Raw genomic sequence first — 17347 nt, forward strand, 5'->3', positions numbered from 1 at the left:
CCCAAAAACATCCCGGAACGATCCCCAAAAGACCCCGGGAGGATACAGTGGGTGTCCCCGAAATTACCCCAAATACCCTGCGAATAATCCGCAAAATCATCTCAATATTACACTTAGAAGCTTCAGCACTACACGCGCACTGGTTACGCATATGGGTATATTTTCAGGGCATTTCGAGGGTTTATTTTTTATTTTTGAATAAGTGAATAAAAATTGAAATTTTATTGTTATTCCATATTTTTTAGATAAGGAATAATAACTCCATATTTTGTAAATAAGAAATAATAACTCAACTCTTTACTCAAAATTTACAAAAATAAGAATGACCGATTATCATGACTCAGGATATTTTGAATAACGATAAAATGTTATTCATTATTCCAAAATTCTTGAATAAAAAATACCTTGTTATTCATCACTCAAGTTTTCTTGAATAATGAATAAAAATTTATTTTTTATTTTTTCGTCAATCGTTATTCAAATTTGTTGATAACGCCCATCCCTGGTACGGCAGTATTTGTGGAATTTGCGTCATGTAGTTTACCACAATCGCGATTGGATGCACTTGATATTTTTTTCTTATGTATACTTTTTAAATATTTTTTTCGTAACAAATAGCTATTTTCTAATAATAAAATTTTACGAGTTAATGTACGGATGTTTCTTTCTCTACACTGCCACAACGTGAATAAAAAGATGTTGAGATATATATTGTTGAGCATCGCTTGCGATTTCGCTGTACTATAAACACTCAATCGCCAGCGATAACTCTAGCGAAAATGTAACAAGCGATGGGGCGTTTCTCGTCACATCGCGCGATGCAATTACGCTCGATCATAAACTTAGCCCTACTTAAAAAATTAAATTTTTTTAAATTATTTAAAACAAATTTTACATAGCGCACGCAAATTCGAAATTAGTTTATGGAACGACAGTAATTAAGAGTATGACATAAAAAGCTTTAATGATATTTTTGGAATTAACGTTTATACTTACTTTCAATTTCTCAGCTTACCGAAAGTTTTTAACGTAACTTTTATATTGAATGTGCATATTTGCAAAATTTTTGAAGGAGTACTTTTCAGCCCTCGTTGAGTAAGTTTGTATAAATTAATCGAATCTGTATCACCCTATGGCAGACATAGCAGAAAGTTTATTAAGTCGGCCTATGACTACACCTTTTTTTGACAAGAATCGTGCAATTAGTCCGTCCACGCTCAGTACACCACAGATGTCCAATTTCTTAAGACGACTCTTTAATTTGTACTTTTTTTATATCACTATGTTCAATTTACTCCCTCCTGTACTCGCCTTGCCATTCTTTCTCCAAGATCACCACTCATCTCTTTTTCGTATACATCTTTTTCCTCTTTCTTTGTTTTTCTGCCTTCTTTATCTTCTTTTTTGCTTTGATCTAGTTTCATTTCGTTTCTTCAATTCTTCTCTTGTCCTATCTTATTCCGCCTCTTCGTATATCTTCATTTTCTCTCTTCTCGCTTTGTTTTATTCAATTACAAATACGATGAATACTCTATAATTTCCCATATTTCTGATAATGAACGGACTAAACAAAAATGTTACTTAAGCAGCTCGAGATGTATGCGATGTGAAATTTAAATTGGTATAGGAGGTCTCACATCTCCATTTTTTATATTTCCTCCTTTTTTTTATACCTGCTAAAACATTAGCCTTTAGTTACTATCTTCTGACATGTTTAATTTTTCCACTCCAATTTTATACCGCAATTACCTCCTTGTACTAAAGAACACAGTTTGGCGCATATTTCACCCAAAATCTTCTTCACAGTCCTGGAGAGGTGTGACCTCAATGGGCACCAACATGTCATAGTACAGAAAAATTTGCTGTTCCAATAGTTAAACTTAATAAGTAATAATTTATCACATCTTAAACCCTTGATTTCGTGTTCAAATTAAGAAACAAATCATATTTTTTAATTTAAGACAACATTTATTCACACACTTCCTTATTTTAATACTAAGGTCTATCAGGTGGGATTTAGCTAATACTCCTAACTCAGGTTATGTTGAACTGGCCGGTCCATGAGGACCTCACATAGACTGAATAAGTCCGTAGTGTTACCAGAAGTTTGCTTTAACGACCAAACTGAAGAACCCTACCAAAACCAGGACCTATGTTATAAAATAACTCCATCCTCTTGGCAAATACTAGAAGCTTCCTAGGACTTAAGCCACTTGCTGCTTCTAGATCTGAGAGCTGTATCACTCCTAATAGCTGGAGTCTTAGCCTGGCAAGCGCAGGGCACGAGCTCGATCAGTTCCTCCTCCAGCCCGCACTTCCTACATCTGCTATCACTGGCCAAGCCTAATTTAAAGGCATGTGACGCCAGAAGGCAGTGTCCAGTCAGAATACCCGTCATGAGTCTGCAGTCCTCTCTTTTTAATGATAGAATCAACTTTGTTAGTCTAATGAGCCCACGCCTTTCCTGCTTGGTCGATCATGTGCACCTCTCGCCTTCGCTTAATTTCACCCAGTCTAATTGGTACGTCTACGGAGCAAGCTTCAAGGGATGCGCCCTTTTTAACTAGTTCATCCGCTTTTTCATTCCCATCTATTCCCATATGCGCTGGGACCCAATATAGATATATGATTCTCCCTGTCTCGATCCCCTCCAGGGACTGCTTACACTCTAACACGCATTTAGATCTTGTGCTATACGAGATTGTTGCCTTAATTGCTGCTTGTCTGTCAATATAAAAGTTAGCACGATTGCAAATTGGGCTATTTTCTTCCAGGGTTTCTACTGCTACTAATACTGCTAAGTACGGCAAATAATGAAATGGCTTGAACTGCTTTCATAATCGTCAAAATTTATCTAAGATATCAAGCAAAGTTCAAAGACGACGGTTGCGTTTTGTTCTTGGAACTCACGAGGCTATGTCCGGCGGCCTAATACGTAGCATCTACTTGCGGTTCCGTATGAAATATAGGAAATATACCATCATTAGCATGCCATTTTGGATTGCTTAGCATTCTTCAGATAATGTCACATTTCCAGAAAAAGTTAGCTTTTCCAAACACAAGTATTTTCGCATTGTTATTTTTTCTTATCTGCTGACAGCAGCACTTTGTTGCCACAACTTCATTAATTCACTTAATCTATGCCATCACGCTTTCGTTCATAGTAATGAAATCATCGATCAAGTGTGCTATCAGCAAACGTAGCCTCACCTCTTCTTCTTCAACTATTCCATGTCGTAGACAAAAAAAAGAAGCCACCATAGGTCCCCATTACGCATAAGGTTCACCCTTGAGTATGAGTAACAAATAAATATTTATTGTGAAGACAAACTTTGTGCCTATAACCCCCCACCATACACTGGGTATAAAAACTCTCAGCGCAATAAAGAATGCAATTTCAATCAAAGCTTAATCGGACGAAGGAGATAAATTCATTATTTTTGATGGAGATGTATTTATTTATACTTTTGTGCCTGTACTTGTAAGGGCGTTTAATAGATAAGCGTTTATGTATATAAAATTTGTCGGCATTTCATATGTTTATTTGTATAAGTGAGCATGTATGTGAGCACTTACCTATTGTTGTTATTAATGTTAAAGAATAAAGGAACGCCGACGCATATGTCCATTTATGTGAGGGTGTATTCATTTGTTCACCAGGCTGATAATGTTTCGATTGACGTACAGCGCGCAGCAAAGTTTCCTGTATTAAAGTGATCACAGAGAAGAACAAGCATGAATAGAAAAAAGTCAAACATTTAAATGGATGAAATTAAGTATCTGCATTATATTCATACGCAGCTGCACACAATGAATAATTCAATGTCTTGAAGCATCTAAAAAAAAATGTTCCTTTTCGTGAAAGTAAAATTGCAAGTAAAAACCAAACGGGGAAATGTTGTCAGTATGTAAATGAGTTCGAATGTCAAGTCAAGCACAATAAAATACTGAGGGAAAACCTAAAAGTATTTTGAATATATGCAGGTATCTGCTTTGAAGATATGCTAATCAAGGTAACAAAATAACTCTCAATCAGTCGGAAGGGTACCAGAAAAGCAGAGGTTTCTGTCACGAAAAAAGAGGCTCACCAAAGACAGAAAACGGTATTCACAGAAAGACGGAGGCATTTAACACCAACTTGAAACACCAGCGACTTAAGCTCTGTTTTCAAATTTGGGAGTAGTAAGTTTAGAGTCCATCGCACATTCTTTTGACACCAAAACCCAACTTCTTTGTCGATCTATCCAGCAAAATGTTGATCATTTGGAATATACGTTATAAACTCTTCGAATGAATTGCTTAAGTGCTATTGAAAGGGGCAAATGAACTTGTTTATCGAGAGACAACAGGAAGCTTCGTGAATCCTTTTGTGGTAGCACCTGTTACTTCATGGAGCCATCTATAGCACCTCTACGAAGTCAATCGGCCTTTTCTTATTGGCTGATGATACGGTAGTTTCTTTTTTGCTCGGCCTGACACTTAAGTGTCCAAGCACTTGTTTGAACTCATCGTGTACGACGGTACTTGGCAACAGAGTCTCTTTCTCACTTCAAATATAATAACATTACTTAGATGCCTTCCTTGTTTTTGTTGTTTTTGTTATATTAATAGTGAAAATAACGAAGACATCGAACTTCTTTCTCCTGTTTATAAATATTTTAGTACAAAGCACTACGACTTTTTTGAAGCTGGCAATTTGCTCTACTACAGACACCAAACTGCAGGCACACCCGTTGGCAGACAGACTCAGTAAAATTGTGTGACGCTTCACGCCCGAATATGATGGAGTGGTTACAATGAGCCTGTCTTTCTTTCTGCAGCTGCATAATCCACGGTATAATTAAACACGGTATAATTAGAGCATCTTGCGTCAAGATTGCTCACGTTATCTTAACTGGACACCCATAGAAGTAAGTATTGGCAGCGAGCATGGACACGCAAGCGAGGCCGCTTTATTAGCGATGATTCCACACCAATTACTACGAAAATGCACAAATCATTACCAAACCAAACCAAAACTTCACATGACAGCCGCAAACAGAATTAGCCTGACAAGGAGATTTTCTATGAAGATTTATATGTTGAGCTTTCTACAGTTATATACTAAGGAAGAGAACCTTTATTCTTGAATAAAAAAATGGTCGTCTTAAACCTTTCATTAATTGAGAAGAAAGCCTTATCTCAATGAAGAATTAAAATAAGTTTTGTGGTAAATGTCATTTTGGAGCACTGGTACAACGTAGCGCCATCAGATATCAACGAGCAAGTGCAAACTCAACCAAAAAATCGACAAAATTCGATACGTGTGAATGTGTGAGTGTACAGAAATATATGTATGTAAAGAAAACGCTAAAAATGACCAGTCAAGTAGAAACAACGAAGTGATGGGAGTCAACAAAGTATGAAAATGTTTTCATGTGTGTATGTGTGTGTGTGTGTAAATGACGGGTGCGAGGGCAAACACATAAATGTTATAGAATAATAAATTTGCTTGCACGCTATTAAATAAATTACACAGGTGTATAAGTTTGTGTGAGTGCGTGACACTTTTTCGGTTGCTGAACACACAAGACCTTCGATGGTCACACGTGTCAGCCGTCAATAGAAATAAAAATCCACAATGAATTTGCGCTATGCATATTGAAAATGGTACACCGTTTGGAGTGCTCTTATATGAACATTTAAATGCACACTTTGTTGCGCTTGTGTGCGTGTCATGTTGTGTCATTACAACTCAGCATGTACGCAATACATAGATTTAAACAAGTTACACAGCACTTTTGTAAGTCTTTTATTTTTATTTTCATCTTTTCATTTGCTATCCATTTTCAACTTGTCAAGTAGCATTTATTTACCTGAAAATGTTGCACCTCCTGCGCTGCCAGACGTGTCCAATTTTCTTTATATAAAATATTCAAATCCTCAGTAATCGACCACAAGCGATCAACGGTGCTAAAATGAGATATAAAAATACAAAATGAGATTATTTTATGTACTCAAGCATTGCTTGATAGATGCATATTTAGATAGATTTTTACTAAAGCATATATCTTCAGAAATATCAATAAAAAGAGCATGGCGAAGAGAGACACTGTGATCTGAGATTTAGGTGAGGAACCCAACACGTTTAAATATGGCTCTGCCTTAGGAAGTTTATTTTCCCTCAATTTTCCTAAGCTCCTGCAAAAAGCCTCTTTGAGCACTAACCGACGCACAGTGGACCGAAATTGAAAAGTTGGGACTTAGGACTTTAAATGTACATTTTCGTATTCTGTTATCGTTTTCCATAATTTATTGTTATATAACATTTTTTCGTAAAACCTAATTTAAAAACGTTTTGACACTTTTAGTAACCGGGTTTCATATCGACATATCCTAACGAGCATACGTGTACATCTAGATATTTTTTTCAATTTCCAGCTATTTCGGCTTCACTGAAATAATTTTTACTATTTCTCAATAAAAATATGTATCAAGGTCTAACCCAGAAGCTTTTAGTTTTATTTTAAAAATGTGTGCAAAATTCGCGAAAACACGACGAAATTTTTTCAAATTTGTGCATGAAAACAAATATACTATCACTCAAGAAATGAGTGCGATTCAATTCGAAATCGGCAATTTAACGGAAATAAAATGTGAAAAAGTTAAAGTCCGTCTTAGCACTAACCATGATTGATGGAAAAGCTTCATAAATTTTGAGTGTTACATCCACGCAACGTTGTGACATATGTAAGGCTAACACAAAAGAGATGAATGACGTAACTTTAATTTTTAACATAGACGTTGATACTGACATTTACAAATATGGGATGTCAACTCTGAATGCGAGAATTGAGTTTATAGAGTGTATTCTTCATATGTCTTACCGATTAGAATTTAAATCGTGGATAGCGAAAAGAGATAATAAATCTAAATTGGAAGAAGAGCGGAGAGCAGCACAGAATTCTTTCAAAAATCAGACCGGTTTATTGGTAGACGTGGTAAAGCAAGGACACGGTACAACGAATGATGGAAATACCGCTAGACTATTTTTCGCTGACATTAAAACTACCGCCTCTATAACTGGTGTTAGTGAGAATATCATTCAAAGATTATCTACAATATTAGCGACACTGTCATGTGGGTGTACAATAGATGTACAAAAGTTCGACATGTACCCCAGAGAAATCATTCGAGTTTACGTCGAACTATATGAATGGTATTACATGCCTTCAAGTGTGCATAAAATTTTAGTACACGGAGCTTCAATAATAAAGCATTTGTTCCATTCCTATTGGAAAGTTGTCCGAAGAAGCTGCTGAATCCAGAAATAAAGATTTTAGAGCATAACGTCGAGACCATGCAAGAAAAATTATCCACAAATGAGAGCACTTTAAATAATTTCTTAGTTACTTCTGGCCCATTTATTTCATCGAGAAGATCGAAATTACTTAGTAAGCATGAGGAAATATCCGAAGAAGTGAAATCTCTACTACTCCTACCACAAAACCTCGACTATGATACAGAAAACTAAATATTATAGTTTCTCAATTTTAACTGGGTACGAATATACATACTACATATGAAACGCAACATTTGCTTAATATTGTAACGAATTTGCTTGCAAATCCTCTTATTTGCAATCCTCTGCTAAGTTCGAATCACTAAACTGTTGAATAAATAACTACAATTTGTAATAATGCAAAATGGCCTTTTTTAAAGTACTTCACAATAACAAACTGTGCAACGAATAGCTTGCTTAATAACCACACTGATTGATAGCTCAATGAAACTCTACTATTCAAAATAACACTGCTATTGCTCGCTAGATATCGTCTTAAATACTACTTATAAACTGCTTGACAACTCAAATCAAACTGAATTACTTCTTACTCGCCTGCCCCGCTTTTATAGTTTACGCTGCATACTTCTAGGCTCTTCGATTTCCAGAACGTACTAGTTAATTTCGGCTACAAAATCGCCAGCCACAACTACGTGCACAAATTATTGCTCTCTCTTGTGACAACTCAGATAAGATATATGGATGTGTTTGTGCATTGCCGCTCCCCTGCTCGTATACGTACATATGTGTAGACGCAATTATTTATTCGTTTATGTAGATACATAATGATTGAATTATTGATGTGAATGTTTGTAGTTTACAGTCTCTCGCGCATATATAGGCGTATATGTAAATGCATCTGTGTGTGACATCTTTCGGCTGCCTTATATATGTGTATACATGATTTGATTATTGACGTAATTCTGCTTATCGTGGCCTTAGCATCGCCTTAGTGATGGTATAACTTAGCGATGCTAATTTCCGTGACACTGCCCTCCACCTAAGTCTGATCGTCCCGGTCAGACAAATCTCTCGATCTAAACGCTGCTAATCTCTCCAAATGAACCACTTTCATTTTGGTTCGTGGTTTGGTAGTGGTTTGTATGCGGTACACTACATCGTTGATCCGTTTTACAACTTTGTATGGGCCTTCCCAGATACACTGCAATTTCGGGGCAAACCTTTTTTTCGTTGTGGGTTGTATAGCACCACCAAATCTCCTTCCTGAAACCCTTCCGAATTAATTGCTTTATCATACCTCGCTTTCATCTTGTCACTCATAATCTTTGCTCGTTGCCTTACCAGATCGTGTATCTCTCTCAGCTCTTCTTCCAAGACACCAGTGGATTTCTTGACATTCCTCTCCGCATCGGCATCTATCCCATACTTCAAATCATGGTCATTGCCAAAAATTACCTTTGCGGGAGTTTGGCCCGTTGTGTCATGTACTGCCGATCAGTAGGCCATCAAGAATAATGATATGTGTGTATCCCAGTCCTTATGGTACTTGTCTACTACTTTCGTTAAATGCTCCTCCAATGTTCTATTGAAGCGTTCCACCATACCATCGGACTGAGGATGTAATGCAGTTGTCCGTGTTTTTCGAATGCCCAACTTCTTGCACATTTCTTGGAACACAGCTGATTCAAAATTCCTGCCTTGGTCAGAATGTAACTCCATTGGTACACCATAGCTTGCAACCCATTCGTTTTTAACCACTTCTGCTACTGTTTCTGCTTCTTGGTTTGGGATTGGGTATACCTCTGGCCATTTACTGAAATAATCCATAACCACCAGTACGTATTTGTTTCCGCGGTTGCTAGTAGGAAATGGACCTGCGACATCCATGGCGATCCTTTCAAATGGTGCACCTGAAATATACTGCTTCATCTGGCCATGACTTCGGGTTTTGGGCCCTTTCGCTCTGTTGCATACCTCGCAGTTGGCAATCCACTCGGTGACCGACTGACGGCAACCAACCCAATAGAATCTCTGGTTAATTTTTTCGAGTGTCTTCGTGATTCCAAGATGACCTCCACTTGGACCATTGTGCAGCTCGCTGAGCACGTCAGGAATCCTCTTCCTGGGAACAACTATCAGTTTCTTCTTGCATTGACCGTCCTCACTCTCCCATACTCGATGCAAGCAACCGGATATCAATTCTAAACTGTTCCACTGTGCCCAATATGACTTCGCAATGGGACTCTCTGCTGACATCTCCTCTCTGTTTGGTCTTTCGTTTCTTTCGAGCCCTTGCATAACATGTGACAGATCTTCTAGCTGACACTTTCTTAGTTGTTCCTTGTCCCATTCATCCGTACACGTTATATTCATTAGCCGGACATCTATAATGTCTTCTTTAGCCTCGGCCTTTGAGCAGTGCTTGCATTCCAGACTACATGGTCTTCGTGACATTGCATCAGCATTGCCATGGGTACTACCTTTTCGATGCTCAATGGAAAAGTCATAGCTTTGTAGTCGCTCGATCCACCGTGCCAATTGTCCTTCCGGATTACGGAACTGCAGAAGCCATTTCAACGCTGCGTGATCTGTCCTGGCACGGAATCGCTGGCCGTAGAGGTATTTGTGAAAATGTTTAATGCACTCTACCAATGCCAACAGCTCTCTCCGTGTAACGCAATAGTTCCTCTCTGGTTTTCCAATTGAACGGCTGTAATATGCAACTACCTTCTCTTGTCCATCGACCAGTTGTGATAAAACGCCTCCTATAGCATATCCGCTCGCATCTGTATCTAGAATAAACGTTGCTCCTGGAATCGGGTATGCCAACATTGGGGCAGTGCACAACCGCTCTTTCAATGTTTGGAAAGCTACTTCTTGGTCCTTCTTCCATTCAAAAGCTTTATTTTTCCTTGTTAGCTCGTGGAGACTATGGGCTGCCCTGGCAAAATTTGGTACAAATCGGCGGTAATATGTGCACAACCCAAGGAAACTTCTCAATTCATGCAGATTCTGTGGTCTTGGCCAATCCTTTATTGCTTCTATCTTTTCATTCGCTGTACAGACACCTTCTGTCGTTACCTTGTGGCCCAAATAATTTACTTCCTTTTTAAACAGCGTACACTTTTTGGGACTTAACTTCAGACCAGCGCCAGCTATTCTCTGGAAAACTTCCTCCAAGTTTTTAAGATGTTCATCAAAACTCTTGCCCAATACGATAATGTCGTCCAGGTACACTAAGCATGTTTTCCAATGCAGTCCTTTCAGTACCTGGTCCATGAGTCTCTCAAAAGTAGCTGGTGCATTACAAAGTCCAAAAGGCATCACTGTAAATTGCCAAAGACCATCACCGACACTGAAGGCTGTTTTTTCTTTATCTTCCTCCTTCACCTCAACTTGCCAGTAGCCGCTTTTCAAGTCCAGTGTGGAAAACCATTTCGTACCAGATAGCGAGTCCAGAGTGTCGTCAATTCTTGGTAACGGGTAGCTATCCTTTTTCTTAACGTCATTCAACTTTCGGTAGTCCACGCAAAACCTCATTTTTCCATCCTTCTTCTTTACAAGTACTACCGGTGAGCTCCATGGACTAGCTGATGGTTCGATGACGCCGCTGTCACTCATTTCTTGTATGATTTGACTCACAACTTCCCGCTTCGCCAGTGGAACACTACGTGGAGCTTGACGGATCGGCCTCGCATCTCCAGTGTCAATTTGATGTTTCACAACATTGGTGCGGCCTGGTTTGGAACCATCCTGGTCAAATATGTTCGCGTATTTTATGAGCAGTTGTTTTGCCTTACTCTGATAGGCTTCCTCTAGCCCATGCGTCCATGCCGTGATATCATTTGAAAGATCAGTATTACTAGATGAAACGTATTCATGGAGCTGTTCACAGTTAATAACTACTTCGGCCTCTTGGCATCTTCCCAAAACAGCTCCTTTGGTCAAATTGAATGGTAACTTAAACTCATTGAGTACTCTTACCGGAATACGTCCATCTTGTTTTGTCATAGCCAGGGTTTTTCCTACAAGTATGTTCAGTGCTGATTTATTTGCTGCTTCGACAACCCACAATTTGTTTGTCCCACAATCTCCATCTACCTTTGCCCAGATGACTGCTTCTGATTTTGGTGGTATTTGCTGACTCTCTTCCACCAGCACTCGTTTACTGCTGTAGCCTCTCTCGTAGCCGAAATTAAGTGGCACATCCATGTTCTTATATCGCATCGCCTTGCTTTGCATATCGATCTTGATGCCTTGGTTGATTAAGAAGTCTACTCCAATTATGATTTCATCAACAATACCTGCCACTATAAAATTGTGAAGTACCGTGACGTTCCCAATTGCTACTTCACATTCTACTTCTCCAATTACCTGGGTGTCCTCTCCCGTGGCTGTACGTAATCTTGCTCCAAGCAATGATCTTATCTGCTTGTTGACTAAATCTGATCGAATGATGGAATGGGATGCACCCGTATCTACAGTCAGTAAACGTTCCTTTCCATCCACATGTCCTCCGACAGTAAGATTGCTTGACCTTCTTCCAATTTGCGAGATAGAGATTATGGGGCATTCAATTGAGGGAGCCAGCTGTCGCCCCTTGCGGCTGACTCGCTTTAGTTTAACGATTGAGTGGATTTGGAGATTTGCTCGTCTCCTTCAGCTCTGCGTTTACGGCCAAAGGATGGTGTCTTTACCTTTGGATTACTAGTTGAAACTGCTGGGCGATTTAGTTGCAACTGCTCGATACGTCCTCTCAAAGCATCCACCTCGGCCTCGATTTTTTCTTCAAACTGTAAAATTTTTGTATCTTGCGCCTCCAACTTTGAGGAAATACGTCCTTCTTGCTCTTCCAGTTGAGCAGAGATCTGCGATGATATCTGTGCTGAAATTTGAGCCGACATTTCGGATATCCGTGCCTCTTGTGCTTCCATCTTCGATGTAATCTGTGTCGACATTTCTGACATACGCGTTTCTTGTGCTTCAATCTTCGATGTTATTCGTGTCTCTTGGGATTCCATCTGTGATGACATATAAGTTTTCTGTTCTTCTAGTTGTGACGACATGTTGGTGGATATTTGTGATGACATTTCTGTTATACGTGCCTTAGCGATGCTAATTTCCGTGACAATATAATAAAAATTGTTTATTTTTTTTTTAGTTTTTTTTTTTGGTCATATACCTACATATATATATATTTGGAGATTTCATGGACTATTGACCGATCGAATAATTTTTGCTTTGAATTACTCTTTTGGTACTAACGAACAAGCTGGAATAGTAAGCATCATATTAACAAACAAAAAAATTTACGAAAAAGCTGGAATAGCTACATTTTTGATTTGAACCTTTTTTGGATTGTTAAATGTAAATTCAATATAAAAAAATTAAATGTATAATATGAATTGTCAAATATTTTTGTTTTTAAATATTACCCAGAACTCAAAAGTGATTCGCAATTAAAAAAAAAAAAAAAACAAAAAAAAAAACAAAAAAAAAACGCGAACCTTTTCGAACCATGAAACCGAGTACATTGCATAGTATATAACCCTAACTATATAAATAAATTAATCAAGTTTTGAGAAAATGTGAGGAAAATGAGTTAACGGTAAAAATGTGATTTTTCTCATACATAAAATTTTTTTATTTGCTATAACTTTTTTGTTTAAGACTTTATGAAAAACAAAAAACTAATATATAAATACATCATGTAAAGAGACTTAAAATCGATCCCCATCAAAGTTTTTGTGTTATTAACTAATATTTTTTTTCATTTCCCTAAGTACACTGAAAGCCAAATCGAGATCACTGTGCGACGCCTTGAGAATATGCGGTGGGAGAGTTAAGTGCAATAAAATATTCGACTGTCTACCAAGCGGATAAGGACACTTAGAACATTACCACAATAAAGCATTTTCATAGACTTGAAGTTTCAAGGGTAAAGAAATCGCGTTAGTACTAAAGGGTGCTTATATCATGCGGACACATACCCCCGAAATGATTTTTAATATCCGTGATACTCTTGTATTGCGTTTACAACTACAGCAGCGGCGCGCCTGCAATAACTTAGTATATACAGCCTTGCGCCCTTTCATACAGTTTTGCGAACATAGTCGATAGACCCTGTCATTCACGGTGCTTTCGCTTGGACGATACTATACGAGTAAGGAAGATAGACTGAGTCGATACCTAAAGTTGTTAAGAGAAAGCTCTACTGTCGGAAATATAACACCTTCACAGCCATGCTCACCGCTTCAGTCGATAATTTAAAATAAAGTTGTGGTAACAGATCTTAGGAAGCCATGCAGCTCCTTCACAGAAAAAAGTGTGGTTCATCTCTCATTCATTTCACCACTCGGAAAATCAGGTGCCGGCTACACATTAAACTTCTGCGATAACAGAAAACTACAAAGGAGCACGGTTTACCTCCTTTTTCGACCTTATGCACCTACTTCCTCACAATCAGCTTGCCAAGTTTCAAGGAATGATTTGCTTTGAGCTTCCACTACTGATTTCGGGTTTCCAGTGCAGTTTATAGTTCTCCAACCTAGTTTTCAATCTTATTAAACAGTGGTTATCCCTGGAGGCAAGGTCCTGGCGTCTGCATTTTCTCGCAGAATAAGGGTGATGGATGACCATAACATGGTTATATCAATTCGTTTCTGCGATGCAATAGATCAATATCCAGCAAACGACCATCAATATCGAAAAACTATCTAAAACGTTCGTGGAATCTCCTTATAAGAAGAAGAGCTTTGAGATTTGCGCTAAGACCCTTGTATGACCTCTGAGCCTTAACATTTTGCTTTGAGTTTTGAGCTGTGAACTTTGACTTTGAATACTTTAGCGTCAAGCTTTCATTTTAGATCATTGAACTTTGGGTTTTAAGCTGTAAGCTGTGATATTTGACTTTTATAAATTGTTTCATGACTTTTGAGCTTTCAGTGTAAGATTTTGAAACTTGTCCTCGAGCCTTGAGCTTTGACTTTTACCTTTGACCTGTGATATCTAGCGTTTGATTTTTTTGTTCTGAGCTGTGGGATTTGTTTATTTGTGCTTTGACTTTTTAGGTTTTGGCATTGAGTTTTCAGGTTCGATCCTCGAGCCCTGACCTTCGAGTTTAAAGCTTTTACTTTTGTCATTTAACCTTTAAGATTTGGGTTTTGAGTTTGGAGGTTCGTGTCTCGGTATCGGTACTTCGAAGTATGAGGTTTGACCTATGAGCGTTGTGCTGCAGGCTATTATATCTGATTTTTGACTTTTGAACTGTCAGCATTGGGCTTTGGTTTCTGAGCTTTAACCTTCGATCATTAAACTTTGATATTTGACTTGTGACATCTCACCTTTGAAATTTGGATTTGAAGTTTCGAGCTTTAAGCTTTGTGCTTTGAACTCTGATGTCAAAAATCAGATGAGACACATTTCTGTAATATGGATATTTGATAACCGACCTCGTCATTCTACCATCCTTGGTAATTTCTGTGTGTCTATCTCCCACCTTCACTAGGATCAGGAATGGGGTTAAATGTGTTAAAAGAAAACAGCCCCAGCTGTTTTCGTCTTTTCATAAATCGAATAAAATTAAAATAGATTAAAATTTAATTGTACATTGGGTCGCGCAATACCCCTTTGGGACCAAGTACACCACAGACGGATCAATCTTGGAATCTATCTCGACCCAGTAGGAATTTATACCCAATAACCGTATCCATTTATCAATGATAGAAATATTTCAACTTGTTTTTTTTTTTTCCGCAACTGGAAATAAGTTTTATATGTATGTGTTTACATACATTCATTCACATATACATGTAAACATTTAAACCGTAGTTACATTTCATATCAACTAAATTTAAAACAAATAATATTTTAATTTAAGCAATTATTTTATTTATTTGAGAACTCATCTCACTGACCACAAATCGTTCTCTATTTTGATTTCAAATTGTTCAAAGTAAATAATTAAAATGCAATACGATAAATATTTTGGGTTAAACTGCCGCCTTTTGTACTAAGCAATGACTTATGGCATTGAGCAATGAAATAAAATTTAAATGCAGAAAGAAATAAAACTAAAATTTACAACTATTCTAGAGTAAGTGATAAATTTAGTTAGAATAACAAAGAAGTTCCGAAATGCAAAACAAAAAAAAAAAAATGTAAAAAGCTGTTACCAAATAAATTCAAAAAACAAGCAGAAGGTGCCAACGAAATAGCTTTATTGCAACAGAAATAACAAAGGCAAAAAATAAAAACAAAATGTAGAAACAATCCAAAATACACAAATACAAGTGAGTGCAAATATTGAAAATTACAAAAACGACAAATTATCAAAGAACCAACAAAATTTGCATGCACTTGCATCGACGAGCAAACATTGCATATTAATGAGCGCCCCCCCCCCTCCTCCCGCCTTCACACGCACAGGTTAGCATTGTGTGGTGTGGTGGGTGTTCGAGGTTGCGGTCAATCCTTTCAACGCCGATTTTGGCCAAAAACCTTAATTCTTTGTGTGCTTGTATTGGTAAATGTAAATAAATATAGTTGTATATATGTGTATATGTTTGTATTAGAAAATCGCTTACGCAATTTACATAACATTTTGCGGCAAATGTTGTTGCTGTAGAATTTTCAAGTAGTGCGCAATGCAAATGCAATTTTTTCCTTTTATATCTGTATGTGTGCGTGTGCGCGCTGACATTTATTTACTTTTGTTTATTTGACTATGATAATTTATTCGTTATTTACGTTGAAAGTTACATCTTTGAGTGCGGACATTTTTCTTTGTAGCCTTTTCTGTAATCTAATTTTAATTCCGAGAGTATTCTTTTTTTGTTTTTGAATATGCATGCTGTGTGTAGTTGTATGTGTGAGTAGGCGTGCTTGTGTGCATACATTTCACCGCCTTTTATTTGATCACTTTTTACCAAATTTGATTGCATATTTTTGTTTTCTTATAAGTCACATTTAATCTTTTTGTCCATCTTGTGTTTTTTCATAAGAATTGGCGCCGAATTGATTTTGCAGCTTCCACCTGCAGTAGCTTTTTATTTCACTCTATCGAATTGTGCAACTTTATGAATTTGCTTGGAAAGTTATAGCTTTCCGCTTGCAATTTGAGTACAGCAGCATCCAGATATGTATGTATGTACATATTTATGTGCATTAAAGTGGCTCCATTTGCTTTACGGTTCATTCTGCAAAATCGAATATGAGCGAATTTGCTAAAGAGATCGTGGTTCTAAAACCGATTTTCCCTCTCTGTTCAAGTTTAAAAAAAATTGTTCTCTTTAATGTATGTATATAAGAATTTGTTAAAAATTATGAAATCTTAACAGACGGTTTTTTTATTTTTTTTTTTTCTTTGGGTTTGTTTCCAAAAATTTGTGTGCGTGGTAAAAAATAAAAATCTAAGATAAAAAAATTTCTAGATTTTTTCAAAGAATCAAAAATTTCTGGCAAATCACTTAAGCAAATTTTTGGAAAATCATTTATCAATTTTTTTTTTTTATGAAAGTCTTTTGGCAAACTTTGTGGTTTATATTTTTTATAAACAAAAATATTTGAAATTCTAACAAAAGTGTTTGTAATTTTTATACTCAGCTGAGCAGAGCTCACAGAGTATATTAACTTTGTTCGCATAACGGTAATCCGTAACGGCATAAACTAATCGAGATAGATATAGACTTCTATATATCAAAATGATCTGGGCGAAAAAAGAAATTCATTTAGCCATGTCCGTCCGTCCGTCCGTCCGTCTGTAAACACGATAACTTGAGTAAATTTTGAGGTATCTTGATGAAATTTGGTAAGTGGGTTCTTGGGCGCTCATCTCAGATCGCTATTTAAAACGAACGAAATCGGACTACAGCCGCGCCGCGCCCACTTTTTCGATATCGAAAATTTCGAAAAACCGAAAAAGTGCGATAATTCATTACCAAAGACGGATACAGCGATGAAACTTGTTAGGTGTGTTGACCTGATGACAAAAAATAGAAAATTAGAAAAATTTTGGAAGAAGGTAATTTAAAAGTTTTGCAAGCTGTAATTTGGCATTCGTTGAAG

The 17347-nt window shown here is 37.3% G+C and overlaps 1 protein-coding gene across 1 annotated transcript in view; it reads right to left on the reverse strand.

Moving 5' to 3' along the window:
- The window catches only part of LOC137248786 (uncharacterized), a 219732-nt gene that overhangs the window by 91067 nt on the left and 111318 nt on the right, over positions 1-17347 (reverse strand). Inside the window, 2 exon segments of the mRNA XM_067779689.1 lie at positions 3577-3703; positions 5856-5952. Coding sequence (XP_067635790.1) covers positions 3577-3703; positions 5856-5952 — 224 coding nt within the window.

Source organism: Eurosta solidaginis, chromosome 4 (assembly GCF_040869045.1).
Source record: "Eurosta solidaginis isolate ZX-2024a chromosome 4, ASM4086904v1, whole genome shotgun sequence".
NCBI lineage: Eukaryota > Metazoa > Arthropoda > Insecta > Diptera > Tephritidae > Eurosta > Eurosta solidaginis.